Genomic DNA, 19271 nt, shown 5'->3' on the forward strand with positions numbered 1-19271 from the left:
TGAACTTCCAGCCCCAGTCTCAAGTCTTTTGCAGATTCTAACAGGTTTTCTTCTAAGATTGCCCTGTATTTGGATCCATCCATCTTCCCAATAACTGTGATCAGTTTCCCTGTCCCTGCTGAAGAATAGCATCCCCACAACATGATGCTCCCACCACCATGTTTCCCTGTGGGGATGGTGTGTTCAGGGTGATGTGCAGTGTTAGTTTTCCACCACACATAGCGTTTTCCATTTAGGCTAAACAGTTCAAATTTGGTCCCACCTGACCAGAGCACCTTCTTCCGCATGTTTGTGTCCTCCACATGGATTCTCGCAAACTGCAAATGGTACTTCTTATGGCTTTCTTTCAACAATGGCTTTCTTCTTGCCACTCTTCCATAAAGGTCAGATTTGTGGAGTGCACGACTAATAGTTGTACTGTGAACAGATTCTCCTACCTGAGCTGTGGATCTCTGCAGCTCCTCCAGAGTTACCATGAGCCTCTTGGCTGCTTCTCTGATTTAATGCTGTCCTTGGCCGGCCTGTCAGTTTAGTTGGACGGCTATGTCTTGGTAGGTTTGCAGTTGTGCCATACTCTTTTTCTATTTTCAGATGATGGATTGAACAGTGCTCCATGAGATGTTCAAAGCTTGGGATATTTTTTTATATCCTAACCCTACTTTAAACTTCTCCACATCGTTATCCCTGACCAGTCTTGTATGTTCCTTGACCTTCATGATGCTGTTTGTTCACTAATGTTCTCTAACCAACCTCTGAGGGCTTCACAGAACAGATGGATTTATACTGAGATTAAATTACACACAGGTGGACTTTATTTACTAATTAGGTGACTTCTGAAGACAATTGGTTCCAGTAGATTTTAGTTAGGGGTATCAGAGCAAAGGGGGCTGCATACAAATGCACACCACACTTTTCAGATATTTATTTGTAAACCATTTTGAAAACCATTTTATCATTTTCCTTCTACTTCACAATTATGTGCAACTTAGTTTTGGTCTATCACATAAATTCCCAATAAAATACATTTGTTTTTCATTGTAACATAAAATGGATATGAATACTTTTTCAAGGCACTGTAATTCTAATTACTAAAATGTTATATAAATGTTAACATGTTAATGTAATTTCAAAAGTCATATTCAGTATTAAATCTGCAGCTTTTATTAAAATACTTGATCTTGCCATGAACGTCTTTGTTCAGGCATTTCCTGTTATAGGGTGACAGCGCTCTTATTTTTTGTCTCACAGTTGTTCTCGTACTTTGTCTTCCTGTCACACACACTTCCAATGGAGATTACAAGTAGCTGTTTCAGCACACGTTACACAGACATGAGCCACTGTCGTCAACTTCAGAAAACCCACCCTGAGACTTCCATGCAGCCATTTCTGAAGTGCATGTAGATGGCAAGTAGCTCCAAAGAGGTTGCAGGAGACCAGCAGTAGGGCGTACATCTATTCCTGTCACTATACAGGGCAGAGGAATACTTACTGGTGTTCTTTGCTGGCAAAGGAGAGGCACAATGAACCATATGGTCTTTTTTTTTTGATGTCAGTCCTAGCCTGTTTATATGCCTGCAGCTAGAGAGCCTTGATATAAGACTGGTCAGTAGAAAAAACTGAGTGGGAAGAGGACTTCACAAGCCCTGGTATTACTTTCTAAGATCACAGTAGGCCATTCAGCTAGATGACTGAAGGAGGTGGCTTTTTAATCTGACCCAAATATCCGAGTACTATAGACAACAGAGCAGTTTTGACCCATTTTGTAAAGCTATTTATTTTTGTGCTAATAGAAATTTTTTTTTCTTTCTAATAAGAATAATATATGTATACCACTTTTTGGAATGTAAAATGTAAAAATTGTCAAATTTTTGTTTTATATTTGAAGAAAAGGGAAGAATTAAAGGGTTCTCAGCTGAAGAAGTCAGAGCTGGTAGGGGCAAAGCAAATGCGAATTGCCTGGTAACGCTGAGCCCTCTGGCTTTAACCACTTGCCCTCCAGAGGATTTAACCCCCTTCCTGACCAGACCATTTTTTGCAATGCGGCACTGCGTTACTGTAACTGACAATTGCGCGGTCATGCAACGCTGTACATAAATAAAATGTTATGTCCTTTTTCCCCTCAAATAGAGCTTTTTTTTCTGTGGTATTTGATTACTGGTGTGTTTTTTTTTTATTTTTTGCGCTATAAACAAAAAAAAAAAAGACTGACAATTTTGAAGAAAAAAAAATACAATATTTTTGACTTTGATATAAACCATATCGGGTAAAAAAATTAAAAACAATCTAATTTCATCTTAAATTTCAGCCAAAATGTATTCTGCTACATCTTTGCTAAAAAAAAAAAAAAAAATCCCAATACGTGTAAATTAATTGGTTTACGTGAAAGTTATACCGTCTACAAATGGCGGTATATATACTGGATTTTTTTTTGTTTTATTTATACTAGTGGCCGAGATCAGCGACTTATATGGGACTGCTGAACTGTGGCGGGCATTCTGACACACGGGGGGAACTGACTAACTGGCACTGACATCCCAATGACACTAATTCAGTGCTAATAAAAAGCATTGACACTGTACGAATGACACTGGGCAGGAAAGAATTGACATCTGGGGCGATGAAAGGGTTAACTGTGTGCTTGTGTACTGTGTGCTCTGTGTGTTTTACTAGGGAAGCATACTGCTGTGCATTTCTCTGCTGTGCAGAGAAATACACAGCAGCATGTTTCTGCTGGCAGGAGAGAGACCTTTATTATTTTACACACAGGTCTCTCCCCTGTTAGTGATACTCGGCAGGGTGCCAGTGGGGAATCTCCGGCCGGGACCCAGTGATCGACATCTGTAGCCACCAGTGGCGGTGCGTGTAGCCCCCTACCCGGAAATGAAAAATCACGTAAACGTGATATTGCGCAGCCCTGCTGCCCTGTAGCAGTAGTTCTGCTATAGAGCGAGAGGAAAGCTGTTAATGCTTTCGGTGTCATTGATGCAGAACAAGTATGCAGGTGAGGAATTTGGATGCTTATTACATTTTTGCTTTCTACCAAAATGCTTTTCTTTTGTGGTCGATGCTAAATCGATTTTTTGTTTTTATATTCCAGCTCCTACAACATCATCTGGCTTCACTTTAAATTTTGGTAAGCCTGCTGGATCTGCTACACCTTTTTCTCTGACTACGACTACTACCTCATCCACAGGCCTTTCTTTGCCCTCTTCTTTGACATCTACCCCAGCAACAGGTAAGTAACATTTTTATTTCATTTTATAGCTTCATGGCAATCTAACAGCTTCATACTTTTGAATGTCCTTTTGGTACATCTGATACTGCCTGATCAGCACTAATCAGCACACTGGGAAGAATTTACAAAGCTACCTGCACTTTTTAATGACACAGTAAACTGGGGCAACTGGCATGCACCACTTTAACAAAGCAGCTAGACCTGTTTCATTCAATGACAAGTCGCAGACACATTCAGCTGTCACAGGTTTAGTGGAATGTAGTGCAACTCATAGTAGGTGTACTTCATGTTGTATTGAAATCTAGTGGAGAGACACAAACAGCCGTCACTCCTCTTGAGAAAATTTTCCACAGGATTGTAGAGTGTGTCTGTGGGAACTTTTTTTTCTTTCCATTCAGCCAAAAGGGCATTTGTGAGATCAAGTACTGATGTTGGACAAAAAGACCTGGCCCACAATCAACATTTCAGTCTATTCAAATGTTTTTCAGGAAGGTTGAGGTCAGGGCACAAGTGTCTCCTATACCTACAAGTGTCTCCTGTACCTATTATTGCATAGTGTGTAACTGCTATATATTGTCATCCTTTTCTCCACCATCATTGTTCCTTATAGAGGAGCGAGAGGCACGTGATTGTGTTGTATTTTCTTTTATATGTTGTCACCTTTTATAACAGCTGAAAACCTTTCAATAAAAATATCTTTAAAAAAAGGTTGATGTCAGGGCTCTATGCTAGTTAAGATCCTCTAAACTCTAAGGCCTCCGTTTTTGCAGCCACTTTTAGGAGCGTCGGGTGCTTTTTTTTTTTTTTTTCCCTTTTTCACTGCTTCCAAACGGCCCTGCATACTATCCTATGCATCCATGCACACACAGACTTTTAGAAGCTTTTAGTAGCAGTAGAGTTTACCAGCAGGAAAAAAAAAACGCCAGGGCCAGTGCGTCCAGGAGCAGCAGCGTTTATGCAGAAAACCCGCCTGACATGCATAAACATGTCTAAACGCACCAAAAAAAGTGTGCTTAATACTAGATGTGTTTAGCTCTTAAGTGGTAATTAATTTCAATGGCCCAAATAAGGGAATTCACGCCCAAGTGCTTGATGCTTGTATACACTCCTAAAAGCTCAAGACGTTTTTTTTTCCTGCCAAAACGCTGCTGCCAAGAGGAGCGTTTTTTTTTTTTTTTTAATGTCCTGTGTGCATGAGGCCTCAACTTCTCAAACCTTGTCTCTCTGAAGCTGGCTATGTGCACATGTCACAGTCATGCTGGAAGAGTAAAGAGATTCCCCAAACAGTTGCCACAAGGTTGTGCACAATTGTCAAAACTCCATATAGAGTTTGACATTTTACTTTATACATCAAAATGCGACAGCGACAAATGAAAGATATTGCAGATCATTGTTAAATAATGATCTCGACAGTGTGTGCGTATATTATTGGACATATGTGAATACACAATACTGACAGTTATTTGTAGCCAGGAAACTTAGAGATTTTTTTTTTTTTTTTTGCATATAGTTCCATCATTCTGTCACTGTTATATATGTATTATTAGTGAAAGGTGTTTGCTTTCCGTAAAATTTGGGCTTTTAAAGCCTAGACTAGATACATTATTATGTGTAGCAAGTTACAGTCTTGTGAGATTTTTGTAATAATGGTGATCTTTTTTCCTAGGCACTGGGTTTTCATTGAATTTGAACAGTGGTACAGCAGCTACAACTACAGCATCCACTGGCTTGACACTCGGTCTTACTGGGTCACTTTTTCAAAACACCAATCCAGCCACATCAGGTAGTTGATACACTTCACTTTTTACCTGTCATTCTGTTAGTGATTTCTATACACCAGTTGTTAATTGAATCTGTCAGGTAACGGCTTACTATGACACGCTAATGTGCATTACTTTTGTAGTTATCAAGGTAGTCTAGGATTGGAGGAATTCTAGTCAACTCTCTGAAGTTAAGTCTGTGTTAATATAGAACGCAGATTGTGTCCTGCAAATTTGTGGCTGGGTCCTCTAAGGCCTGGTTCACACTGATGCAATTTCAGATGTGGCTTGGGTTATTATTATTATACAGGATTTATATAGCGCCAACAGTTTGAGCAGCACTTTACAATATAAGGGAGACAGTACAATTACAATACATTTCAGTACAAGGAATAGGAGGGCCCTGGTCGTGGAGCTTACAATCTAAAGGAAGGGGGAGGTGATATCTGCGGGGGATGATCTGGCGGAGGTGATTCATGCACAGTTCTTAGGTAGAGGTGGGGTAGGCTTCCTTGAAGTGAGTTTTCAAAGATTGCCTAAAGGCAGACAGGGTGGGGGCTGACCGAACATGCTGTGGTAGGGAGTTCCAGAGAATGGGAGAGGCTCTGGAGAAGTCCTGGAGGCGAGCGTGGGAGGAGATGATGAGGGAGCTAGAGAGGAGAGGATATCATGGGAGGAGCGGAGTGGGCGATTTGGGCGGTATCTGTGGATGAGGTTGGTGATGTAGCTAGGGGCAGTGTTGTGGATGGCTTTGTAAGCTGTGGTTAGTATTTTGAATTTTATACATTGGGTTAGTGGAAGCCAGTGGAGGATTGGCAGAGAGGGGCAGCAGTCGTTGATCGGTTGGTAAGGTGTATGAGTCTAGCAGCAGCATTCATAATAGACTGAAGGGGGGATAGTCTGTGTAACGGTAGACCAGTGAGGAGGGAGTTGCAGTAATCCAGGCGGGATATAGCCAAGGCGTGGATAAGTTGTTTTGTGGTGTCATTGGTCAGGAAGGGGCGGATTTTGGAAATGTTCCGGAGGTTGAGGTGGCAGCGGGGCCCAAAGGAGAGGTCAGAGTCTAGGATTACGCCTAGCACCCTGGCATGAGGGGAAGGACCAATGGTTGTGATGTTGATCTTAATGGTAAAGTCGTGAGTGAGGGATCAGGGAGGAGGAAATATTACAAGCTCAGTTTTTGAAAGATTGAGTTTAAGGTAGTGATGTGACATCCATGCTGATATGTCGCTTAGTAGATTTGTGATACGTGAGGAGATTGAGAGGGTGAGCTGAGGAGTGGAGAGATAGATCTGGGTGTCATCAGCATAGAGGTGGTATTGGAAGCCATGAGAGGTTATCAGTTGGCCCACGGAGGAGGTATACAGAGAGAAAAGGAGGGCCCCAAGAACAGAACCTTGGGGTACCCCAACAGAAAGAGGAAGCGGAGGAGGAGGAGTTATGTGACACTGAAAGTGCACTGAGAAAGGTAAGAGGAGAACCAGGAAAGAGCAGAGTCACGGGGTCAATGGAGTGGAGTTTACTGAGGAGGAGCGGGTGGTCGACTGTGTCAAAGGCAGCGGAAAGGTCAAGGAGTACGAGTATGGAGTAATGGCCATTGGTTTTAGCCGTTAGTAGGTCATTAGTGAGTTTTAGTAGGGCAGTTTCTGTGGAATGTTGTGGGCGGAAGCCAGACTGTTGGGGATCAAGAAGGTTGTCGGTGAGGTAGCAGTTCATACGGTTGTGAACAAGGAGCTCGAGAAGCTTGGAGGCAAACGGGAGCAGGGAGATGGGTCTTAAGTTATTCAAACAGGTGGGGTCCAGCAAGGGTTTTTTGAGGATGGGGGTAACCAGTGCATGTTTGAGTGGGGAGGGAAAGGTGCCCATGGAGAGTGAGAGGTTGAAGATGTGGGTTAGAGAGTTTAGGATAGAGCAGGAAGGAGACTGCACTGAATTGCATGACAATGGAAATCACATTGCTTCCAGTGGTACCCGTGTACATGGAGGCATCTACATCTATACTGCTGTGATGCAACTTTAGGAAAAGGTCATTTACTACTTTGTTGTGATTTACAGTGTGGTTTGGCCTCATAGAATATACAAACCACATCCAAAACATAACCACATTTGCATTAAGTCGTACGAGCTGTGTGTTTTGTTTAGAAAAAGACATGCTGCTACCGGATGTATAATCTGCAATATGTACAAAAATAGGAAATGGTAATTTAGTACTGAAGGTCTCCTCTTAACTGACACTGCAATAGATGGCTAAACTTACCTGAAAGTTCATAGCATCAGCATTGGTTGCATACATATTTCATATCATAGAAGGTATTGTACAGACTGTAGGTGGCAAAAATCTGGATTTACAGTATCTCACAGTAGTGAGTACACCCCTCACATTTTTTAAAATATTTTATTATATCTTTTCATGTGACAACACCGAAGAAATGACACTTTGCTACAATGTGACTTAGTGAGTGTACAGCTTGTATAACTCAACATTCAGCCATTAATGTCTAAACTGCTGGCAACAAAAGTGAGTACACCCTTAAGTGAAAATGTCCAAATTGGGCCCAATTAGCCATTTTCCCTCCCCGCTGTCATGTGACTAGTTAGTTTTACAAGGTCTCAGGTGTGAATGGGAAGCAGGTGTGTTAAATTTGGTGTTACCACTCTCAAAAAGAATTGTTCCTCTACATAAAGCTGACCTAGGCTATAAGAAGATTGCCAAGACCCTGAAACTGAGCTGCAGCACGGTGAAGAAGACCATACAGCGGTTTAACAGGACAGGTTCCACTCAGAACAGGCCTCACCATGGTCGACCAAAGAAGTTGAGTTCACATGCTCAGCATCATATCCAGAGGTTGTCTTTGGCAAATAGACATATGAGTGCTGGCAGCATTGCTGCAGCGGTTGAAGGAGAGGGGGTCAGCCTGTCAGTGCTCGGACCATACGCCGCACAGTGCATCAAATTGGTCTGCATGGCTGTCGTCCCAGAAGGAAGCCTCTTCTAAAGATGATGCACAAGAATGTTCACAAACAGTTTGCTGAAGACAATCAGACTAAGGACATGGATTACTGGAACCATGTCCTGTGGTCTGATGAGACCAAGATAAACTGATTTGGTTCAGATGGTGTCAAGCGTGTGTGGTGGCAACCAGGTGAGGCGTACAAAGACAAGTGTGTCTTGCCTACAGTCAAGCATGGTGGTGCTGCCAGCACTGGGGAGCTACAGTTCATTGAGGAAACCATGAATGCCAACATGTACTGTGACATACTGAAGCAGAGCATGATCCCCTCCCTTCGGAGACTGGGCCGCAGGGCAGTATTCCAACATAACGACCCCAAACACACCTCCAAGATGACCACTGTATTGCTAAAGAAGCTGAGGGTAAAGGTGATGGACTGGCCAATCATGTCTCCAGACCTAAACCCTATTGAGCATCTGTGGGGCATCCTCAAATGGAAGGTGGAGGAGCGCAAGGTCTCTAACATCCACCAGCTACGTGATGTCGTCATGGAGGAATGGAAGAGGACTCCAGTGGCAACCTGTGAAGCTCTGGTGAACTCCATGCCCAAGAGGGTTAAGGCAGTGCTGCAAAATAATGGTGGCCACACAAAATATTGACACTTTGGGCCCAATTTGGACATTTTCACTTAGGGGTGTACTCACTTTTGTTGCCAGTGGTTTAGACATTAATGGCTGTGTGTTGAGTTATTTTGAGGGGACAGCAAATTTACACTGTTATACAAGCTGTACACTCACTACTTTACATTATCGCAAAGTGTAATTTCTTCAGTTTTGTCACATGAAAAGATATAAAATATTTAAAAAAATGTGAGGGGTGTACTCACTTCTGTGAGGTCTGTAAGTAGCTCTCCCATGGAGCCATGTTAACTGTTTGTTAATATGGAGGGCATCACTTCAGCTATATTCAGAGTTCATTATCAACTTCACAGCTATTTTTACGTTCAGCAGTCCAAAGTTCTCTAGTTCATTTTAGGTCTGCAAGTCATCTCACGCTTGTAACCTCTTTTATCTCAGGTCTTGGACAGAACCCATTGGGTCTAACAGCACCAGCAACACAGACTACTTCAAATGATGGTCTTGGTGGCATAGATTTCAGCAGTTCGTCAGACAAAAAAAGTATGTGTTCTTTTTACCTTTTAACTAGAGTCCTTTTTTTAATTCCAGAAGGTAATCTTATTTTCACCAAATATGCAACTGTTGGGTTTTATTGTAAGCATGCTAAAAGTTTAAACTGGTTCTAAAGTCAAAAGGTTTTTTACCCCAATGCTCTCTGCATTAATGTAAAAACCCTTTCAATAGCAGCTCCCCTCCTCCTCCTTAAACACTTTCCTAAATCCATTCTCAATCCAGCGATGTGGCCATCTGCTGCAGCTCCTTTCTCCTCTTGTATTCACTAAACGCTCTGACGGCATTGGAAGCCATTGGCTCCTGCTGCTGTTAGTCAATATTGTATTCAATATGTGCAAAGAGAGATAACAGAAATATCATATAACATATATTACTAGTCATGACAGATAAAGAAAATATAACAGTAATACTTAACTAAAGATGCTGTTTTACCACAAGGTCCCCCCCCCATGATGGTGTGGCATAGGTGACCACATACGCATGCATGTTTGCAAGCTCTGAAGACGAGACTGAATGTTTCAAGTGACAACCATAGTATATAGGCAACCTGCAGGCCTCTAAAGAAAATGGCACATTCCTGAAAGGCGTTTAGTGAGCTGGCTTGGCTATATAGTTAGTTTTACAATCTCATTCCTTTGGTATAAGATCATGTAAAGTAACTAGACTGTCCTGTATGGACCCTTAGTCAAGGCTTGGAGGCATTCCTAAATATTGTGGGACAATTAGACAACTTTAAATTGGGAAATATGTAATCTGCAATCCCCATCACAGCACCGCTTGGGAGCATTCATGCACGTGTTCCCCCATAGAACACAGCTTGCTATGGGGGTACACAAAGAAAAGAATTGGAGAGCACAGGCAGGGGACCCCAGAAGAAGAGGCAAGTGGCCACTTTGTGCAGTATCCTTGCACAGAAAAGGTAATTATAACATCTTATTTTATGACAAAAAAACAGCTTTTAGTATCACTTTAAAGTAAAGTGAGTATATCTTACCCATGGACATCAAACTGCCCTAATGCACATACAGCCCAGATCCCCATAAAGGGTCTACACAGCTGCTGAAAGTTAGTATTGTCCTATAGGTGTCTGCTGCCTCTCATTTGTTAGTGCTTGTTCCAGAAGGTGTTGAGCCTAATATATAAGCAACTGAAGTTTTTGGAATAGGTGAAAAATTCCTTATGGCAGGAATATGCGGTAAAAAAATCGACCGATTGGGCATCCGACGACTGATTGGCGTTCATTCATTGGTCGAAATTGTGGCCCACATTAACCAATCAAAAAAAAAATAGTTGAGCAATACGTAGTGTTGACGTCTTCCATACAAGTGAAAGTGATGCAGTGTGCTTGTGACCTTGTAGCCACGCCTTTCTGGCCAGAACAAGCGATTGGACATAAATCCATGGAGTTAATTGGATTAAATTGGATTTATGGATCCTTGGACATTTGGACATAATTGGAATTAATTGGATTTATGGATCCTTGGACATAAACATCCGGGTCATCTTCTGTTTCCACTCATGTGTGATAGCGTTTGATAGATTTTTTTGCGGATGACCGGCATACCACCGCATAGAAAATTGGTAGTTCGCATGTGAAACGACAACATTTTTCGCTGCTCAACCAGATTTTTTTCGTTCACAATACCATTATCGTTTATTACATCCTGCTCATCAACAAAGAGAAAATCTGTCGATCATTTGATCAACAAAATTTTTCGTATGATTTTCTTACCATGTATTCCTAGCTTAAGTCACAAGCCCTAGTACTGTAATTTAGGCTGGCCACACACTGGAATATTTTCGAACAAACTTTCTACAAACATTTTGTATGAAAATTCTCAGAACATTCGATAATTGGTGAATGTTTGAAAATACTTCAAAATATTGTTTACTTTTTACATTCGATATTGGAATGAAGGTACTTTACTGAACACTATTAGAATTTCATCTGAGTGAAAATATGCTTCCTGCTCCTTTGAATTTTTTCATTGATTGAAGTTAAAATCAAATGTTGATTCAACATCACAAATGATCAGAAAATCAATTGAGCAAACATTTTTAAACTTTTAAAGTAAATGCTAATGTATAGCCAGCTTTAACATGTGGGTAGCACAAGCTGTGATCTAGACTTGGGTAGACATCAAAGCCTCATGTGCAGGCTCAGTCTAGGATCCCTGGGGCTTCTCAAGGATAGAGGGAACAGTGCAGTACTAGACATAAATATCTTGCACTATAATGTATTTATCTTTCTTTTAGTATAGGTAGAGGTATACAGTTAATTTCAGATATAGACTTCAACAGTTTATGCAGTGCTTTACATACTCTATATTTACATCAGTACCTGCCCTCAAGGAGTTTACAATCTAAGGTCCCTCACACGCATAGAGCTAATTTAGTCAGCAGCCAATTAACCTTCCAACATGTCTTTTTGTTTGAGAGAAGAAAACTGAATACCCAGAGGAAACCCACACAAGCACAGGGAGAACATGCAAACTCCATGCTGGTAGTTTCCTGGTTAGGATCAGAACCAAGGACCCTAGAGCCATTGATCAAACTTGATAATAAAGTTTATGCTAGAGGCAGCCAATAGCAATGTACACTTTTTGAAATAACATATCAAGATTAGATCAGCAAATCATATCTTCAGGGTGATAAAACAAAAAAATACAGCTTCTGTTTCAGTCACACGGTCACATAGACCCATACATCCAGGCGGAGAGTTGTTTTTATGTGCCCAGGAAATGACTGGTGTTCCTTGCAGCCAGTGTGGTAATTTCAATGAAAGGCTGAGAGGTTTTACAGATTTCTCACACATGCCGATGTCAACATCCGTACAGGGGTGGATTCACAGCACTGGATGCAGATAATCTACTGTAACCACTGATATATGCAGGAAGACTACAGACGCTCCAACTCTGACTGACAGGTAGCTGCATGAAACACCTGTTATTTTCCGGGCATGCAAATATATGAGTTCAAGATATGGCATATGTTACATTCCAGCTTGGACCAATGTAACTATACACATACCATACCCTTTGAATGCCTCAAGAAGCTCGAAATCACTGTAGTAGGCACTGCTACTCCAGTGATCTCCACCAGTTTCCAGGTCGCATGCCAAGTTGCTCCTCTGTTGCTTAGTGAATACAGGAGATCAGTTGCTCAGTATGAGCACCATTCAGAGAATGGTTTGTATTTTAATGAATGCAAAACATACTGTGATTGGATGAGGCAGAGAGCGTGATCTGAATCTCTCCACCTAGTCCAATCTTCATTTGAGTGCATTGTGCTGTAATCTACATCTGTGCACTGTATAGTAATACTACTTTATCTATGTTCTGTGCTATCATACATCTCTGTGCACCGTCCAGTAATATAGGGATATGCATTGTTTGCTGCACCTGTAATCACTCCTTGGTGTGCTGCTCTGAAATTGCCAAAGGTTTAAAGGGTGCACTTAGTACCCATATGCATGAAAGCTTAGAATATTATCCATGATAGTTTTCTTTGTAATCATAAAGCAAACCTTTCTTGAGGGACACATGATGGCTGTCACTGCCATTTCTCTTCTGAAGATGCTAGTTGCCTAGCTATTGGGTTCAGTAAGGTTTGAGCTAGGGGCCTGGAACAAGCATACTTATCTGAAAAGTAGGAGTAGAGTCAAACATCTTCTTTTGGTTGCATGCTCCTGGTAAGGGACATAAAGTACTGAAGTAAGAGGGTAAATTTCAAGGGACAGAAACTGGCATTTGCACAACAAAAAGTAACAATGATGACCCCATGCCTCTCTCGGGAAAGACATTTTTGTTTTTTTCAGCTCGTTTTAAATATTCAAAAATGAATGTCGTGAAGGGAAACTAGTAATAATAAACAGTTATAGGTAGAAATAATGTATTTTTTATGGGTACAGATTTTGAATTATTTTTGCATTGTATACTTTAGAATTTGGCGTATTAGCTTAAAGGGTAACTCCACTTTCATGGAAATAAATTAAAGCAAATAAAAAAATGTATATAACGTATACAATAGCTACACAAGCCCTACTGTAATTCAATTTTCTTAAACATTACCTCTCCATTTCAATCTGCATCATTGTAATTTTTCTGTAAAATTCAATGCAACGTGGCAACCTGGAGGCGGTAAGCCTCCAAAAATGTAATTCCCAATTGGTGTGATTGGCTCACTGATTTTCTCAGAAGTCTAAACAAAGTTAAAAGGTTTTTAGACCTCATCTGCAACAAAAAAAATCATTTTTGGTGAGATGCTCCCCAAGGGTTAATTGCTTTTAAAGGGATGCAGACCTTGAAACTTTTCTCATCAGAACACTGAAATTTCATCAGCGGATTATAATGAACACTGACTCTCCCATTTAGAATCTGTATGCAAAACACATGGCCAAACAAACCGCTATTCCTTCAGAGTAGAAATGGGTGAGAATCTGCAACAAAGTTTGCTAAAATCCTTGTACCTGCAACCTCACGCACAATGCAGAATGCGCTCTAAAAGCTGCCATGCTGACCTTGTTTTAATTATTTAATTCATAAATTTGCCATTTGTGTTTTCCATTCAGGTGATAAAACTGGAACCCGACCTGAGTAAGTGGGTTTTTTTTTTTTGTTTGTTTTTTTTAGGTTTCCTTGTATAGCTCATGTTTGTTCCTGACAGTGAATCTGCCCCTAATGTTCTTTTAAATGCATATGCTATTTTATCTTGTGTATAGTTCTTGGGTGAAATGTCACATTGAAAGCCTCTCCCAAACAGTATTTTATCACCATTGCAAACCACTCCTTTCCCTGCTTTCCTCAGTAGGCATCTCTTTGAGAATCACAATGATAACCAGGCATGCTAGCCATATTAACCACTTCCCGACCGGCCGTTGTATATAAACGGCCGGACGGTGGCACTGCAGGGTCGGGTGGCCGTTTTCTAAACTGCCTCCCCGCACCCTGCTTGTGCGCGCTCCCCGGGTGCGTGCAGCACCGCGATCCGGTGCCCGCTGTGTCCTCCGAAACACAGTGAAACACCGATCGTCGGACGGGACCTCTGTACGAGGTCACGATCATGTGATCACTGATTGGCCAATCAGTGATCACATGCAAAGTAGTAAGCAAGATGTCACTTCTGACATTGCTTACTACGTGTGAAATCTATGAGAGATCACAGAGGTCACATGGTACAAGGCTATTCACAACAGCCTTGTACCATGTGACAAGCTGTGACCAATCACAGCTCACTCAGTAGTTCTCAGGAATGCAGACAGAGAGAAAGAGAAATGATTGCTTTTACATCCTATATGGGTGTAAAAGCAATCAGTGTAAAAAAAAAAAAAAAAAAAATCTTTATCACCCACCAAAAGTAGTACAGTGTCACCACGTACTGCTAGGGTGACAGCATGTAAAAAAAAAAAAAAAAAAAATGTTTAAAAATTATAATTTTTGGTTATATACTAATTTGGCTTATTTTTTTTTTTTTTACTAAAAAGATAATGGAATACGTTTTGGCCAAGAGTTATGATGAAATATTATTTATTTGCAAAATTTTATAGGAAAAACACTTTTTTTCAAAATTTTTGGACATTTTCATTTACATAGCAAAAAAAATAAAAAAATCCCAGCGGTGAATAAATACCACCAAAATAAAGTTTTATCTGTCTCAAAAAAATGGTAAAAAATTCATATGGGTACAGTGTTGCATGACCGTGCAATTGTCAGTCAAAGTGTGATAGCGCTGAAAGCTGAAAATTGCCCTGGAGAGGAAGGGGGTAAAAGTGTCCGGACTGGAAGTGGTTAAGAGAAAACATTTGTAACGAATGCTCTATAATCTTTACAGGCATTTTTTCAGTCATTGCAACAATCCGATAAATACATTTAACTAATAGAAAAAATATTGTCAATTGAAAGAGCAACATGAGTTATTTTACACACCCCTTTTTATTGAGAGTAAGTATGTTACCTTTGAATGTGTAGAATACATTTCACCTGCCTCCTTTAAAGACTGACTGTGGGTTATTCACTTCAAACGGGGTTTGCATTCTCTCAAGGCTATGGAAATGCAAAACCAACTTGAGGCAGGTGTACCTGTAAATTAAAGTGGAACTACACTGCATCTGAGCACCACAAACCAAAAATGCTATTTACTTTTTCCTTCATTTTTTTCTTTTTTTTTTTAACAACTTCAAGTCTGGACACTTTTACCTCCTTCCAGTCTAGGCCAATTTTCAGCTTTCAGCGCTATCACACTGTAAGTGACAATTACTCAGTCGTACAACACTGTACCCATATAAAATTATCCTTTTTTTTTTTTTTTTTTTAAGACAGACCTTTCTTTTGTTGGTATTTGAGCACCACTGGGTTTTCTGTTTTTTGCTATATACATGAAAAACCAAAAATAAAAAAAGTCATTTTTTGCTTAGTTTTTGCAAATTAATGTTTCTTCATAAATTTAGGCCATAATGTATTCTACATTTTTGGGGTAAAAATAACCCAAAACAGTGTATATTATGTAGTCTGTATGAAAACTACAGTTTACAAACTACGGTATGTGTCTGCAGTGTACTTCAGCGCAATTAATCACAACCTTTTATCTCACACCATATGTTATATTGCTGTTGACACCATATGTGTTCCCACATATACTGCAGTTGAATCAAAATAAAGTGCTACACAATGTGATGCTCCTGCAATGCAAATAAAAGTAGTACCATAAACCATATATATTACATAACATTATATAGCCAATATGTGAAGTCCCAACACCAAAACAAAAAAATTGCCCTTGGAAATAATATATAAAAATCCTTCTCATTATATGTGGTGATCCTCCACTCCACTACTGTGTGCTCAAGCACATCCTCATTTGTGCGTTCCTTCACCAACATACATATATACTCTCATGTCCTGTATATGACCTCTTACTTCAGGTCAAATAGCGCTTTTTCCCTTTAACCTGGGTAAGTATAGCCTCCCGCACTCTCCAGTGTCCAGATCCATCCTCTTGAATCACATATGATGTATCCATTAAGAAGAACTTTAAAAAATTAAAAACCACTTCGCAACTAGCACTTCCTGGCTTATTTTGAGGACCCAGAAATCTTGGGCATCAACATCCATTCAGAAGAGAAACTTCCTGTTTTGAAAATCTGCACATGCATCTCAGTCATCTCAACTTGTTGACATTGGAACAGGCCCTTAGAGTGACTTAAAACAACAGAGCAGTCTTGTTGCATTGGCCAAATTCGAGGTGAGGGGTAGCCCTGCAAGCACCACCCAGCTTGACAAAGTGGATTTAAAATTCATCTGAGCCAAGTGAAAAATTATCAACCAAACATTGACTGCATCCTATCAGATGTATTCCATTTTTTGGCAGTGCCACTGTATATAGACTGCCTTGTGTGCCATGGCTGTTGTATTCAACAGCCAGCAGGTAAGATTCCTCTATCCGTGCTATTTAGCATGGATGAGAGTTGTTTAATTTCTCTAGCCGTGTATATCCGTGTACACTTGGTTCTCTATGACAAACCTATCATACCAGTAGTGCACCGTATCTCAGACAGAAAATACCTTTTGAGCAATGTATGGTTGCTTGTCTGCTGGTTTACACCCCTTGCATCCAGTCATGTCAGTGAGTTGAAACTGAGAAGCACAAAATCAAATTCAAGATTGTCAGTTTGAATTTTTAGTGCTGGAAAGAGCAGACATAGCAGGAGTAGCATGTTTATAACAATCCCTGTTCATACACTTTTTTTTTTTTTTTTTTTTTTTTTTAATTTGGCTTTTGTTTTCTGCAGAGACAGCAAAGCACTTAAGGATGAAAATCTACCTCAAGTAATCTGCCAAGATGTAGAAAATTTTCAGTAAGTATAACTAAACTTTGTGTGTTTATAGTAAGTTTCACTCCTTTTTTTTAATGTGCTTTCTTTTAATGCCACATTTTTGTGCTTGCGTAGATGAAAAGTTTATTTTTCTTATGTCATTGACAAGTATTGATTATGTTTATTGTATGTATGTTACAAAAAAAAGAAAAAACTTGAACCTGAGTTATCCTGCAGAATATCAAGGTGCTAAAGAGGAGCCATATTGTGGTTCCTGCAAGGTATTTGCCTTTTAAAGAAAATCTTCAGCAAGTTTTGAAAAAAATGAAGTGGGCAGCTACAAATACTGTAGCTACTGACTTTTAAAAATGTAAGTGCTTACCATTGGGGTCCTGCACTGTCTTGCTGCAGCTATTTATTCTCGTTACTATGGGTCCCCAGTGATTTTGGGAGCCATCTGTGGCTTTCTGATTAATCACAGCTGTCTCCTCACTGGCATGCGCAAGAACACGTGGCACTGGGACATCCTGTGTGATGTGTCCCAGGTACCTGCGGCCAGATAGAGAAGGAGGGATGAGTAACATCATCTTCCTAGGTGAGGATCGAGACGTAGGAGCATGGTACTTGCCCCCAGCCCCCCCCCCCCCCCCGCCCCCCAAAAACAAAAACTCTGTTACAGGCTGGGGTTAGGAAGAAAATGAGTGTCCTTCCGCTTCAAATTGATTCCTTAAGCTTCCTGAAGCTTTATACAGGGCTTCAACTTGAACAAAACTCCACACTTTTGGCTCTAAGACCTGCCTCTTTCTGACAAGAGGTTGGTGCCAAGTGGAGAGACTTAATCTAGATTTAGAAAGCAGTTGACAGGGATCAGGTTAAATCCTAACACAGGTACCTACACTGCTGTACTGTTCTCATTATGCACTTGTTAGGCCAGGTCAGGTTCATCTAAAGAGTGAGCATTTGCTTTAACAGGTTTTTAACATTTACAAATGTAGCTATTAAACCTGTATCCACAATAACTGGTATTTACCACAATTAATAAGATTAACATTGAAGAAGTATGGTCAAAGCTTTTTTGGCTGTACTTCTCTTGTGGATCACAGGAGTGTCACACTAACTGCACTCCTGTTTTCAGCCGACAGCGGGCTTTAGCGTGACTCGGCCAGTCCAAGATTCTGACATTACAGTCGGCATCCACTCAGATGCCTGGCTCAGCAGCTGGCCCAACCTCTCAGCGAGCCACTCTCACCCCCATCCCAGCGAGAGCTGGAGGGACATTATACTGACAGTCACTGGCTCTCTGCTCACCAAAGACTGAGAACTGAGCAGTCATCAGTCTTTGATCATACAGTTCTCAGGCTTAGAAGCAGCAGGGCACAGATACAGCTGGGATCGATGCTGCATCCACCTAGGTGAATATAATTTTTTTTTTTTTCGTTCATCCCAAAGCGCTCTTCAAATGCTACGATTCTCTGTCTTCCTTGGATTATTGCTAAATATAACTTCTTGAAGAGTTTTTGCTGGTCTGATCCAGCGCATCCTTTCTTTCCATCTGTCTCTACCTGAAATTGGTGGGTTACATTACCGCATAATTCACCTCTTTTGCAGAAGTTTACAGTTCCATACAAAGAAAATGACACATTTGATTCTTTTTCCTTGATCATCATACATTGATATTTTCTCTTTCCAGTTCTGTGTGAGTAATGGGGTGTTGCTATTGTAATGAGCACTTTGTTAAGTTTACGATTTGTCTTCCTATGCAGAAAGTTTGTGAAGGAACAGAAACAGGTGCAAGAAGAGATCAGCAGAATGTCTTCTAAAGCTATGATGAAAGTTGAGGAAGATATCAAAGCCTTGAAGCAACTTTTATCAGTTGCCTCCAGTGGCCTTCAGAGAAACACTCTGGCTATTGACAAACTGAAAATTGAAACTGCTCAGGTATGTTGTACTATATCATTGCAGGGTGTTTCCCAAGAGTTTAGCCAGTTTCAAGCTCTTCTTCTAACTACCTGCCGACCGCAGATAGCCGAATGACGGCTTCACTGCGGCCGGCCAGTTCTGAGTGGACGTCATATGACGTCCTCCCAGAACGCGCTCTCCTGCGCGCCCCAGGGGGCGCGCACCGGGCGATCTCTGTGATCGATGTGTCCTACGGACACAGCTGATCACGTGATGTGGTAAAAGGCCAATCACAGCGGCCTTTTACCACGTGATCAGCGGTGTCCAATGACACGCTGATCAGAGGGAAATGCAAGTGCCGGTTCTCGGCTGCACTTTCCTCACGCTGTCAGATCGTGTGGGGATCGGCACCGATCATCAGGGCAC

General features: G+C 40.9%; 1 protein-coding gene across 4 annotated transcripts in view; it reads left to right on the top strand.

Annotated features, from left to right (window-relative positions):
• NUP58 (nucleoporin 58) overlaps positions 1-19271 on the top strand; it is a 90807-nt gene that overhangs the window by 16326 nt on the left and 55210 nt on the right. For all 4 annotated transcript variants that reach the window (XM_089685815.1, XM_089685816.1, XM_089685817.1 and 1 more), the window contains exons 3-8: positions 3098-3235; positions 4902-5018; positions 9023-9124; positions 13707-13731; positions 16923-16988; positions 18710-18884. In XM_089685815.1, coding sequence (XP_089541941.1) covers positions 3098-3235; positions 4902-5018; positions 9023-9124; positions 13707-13731; positions 16923-16988; positions 18710-18884 — 623 coding nt within the window. The remainder of the gene's footprint in view (positions 1-3097; positions 3236-4901; positions 5019-9022; positions 9125-13706; positions 13732-16922; positions 16989-18709; positions 18885-19271) is intronic.

Source organism: Staurois parvus, unplaced genomic scaffold (genome assembly GCF_062004578.1).
Source record: "Staurois parvus isolate SC_StPar_1 unplaced genomic scaffold, SC_StPar_1.0 ptg000387l, whole genome shotgun sequence".
NCBI classification, from domain to species: Eukaryota; Metazoa; Chordata; class Amphibia; order Anura; family Ranidae; genus Staurois; species Staurois parvus.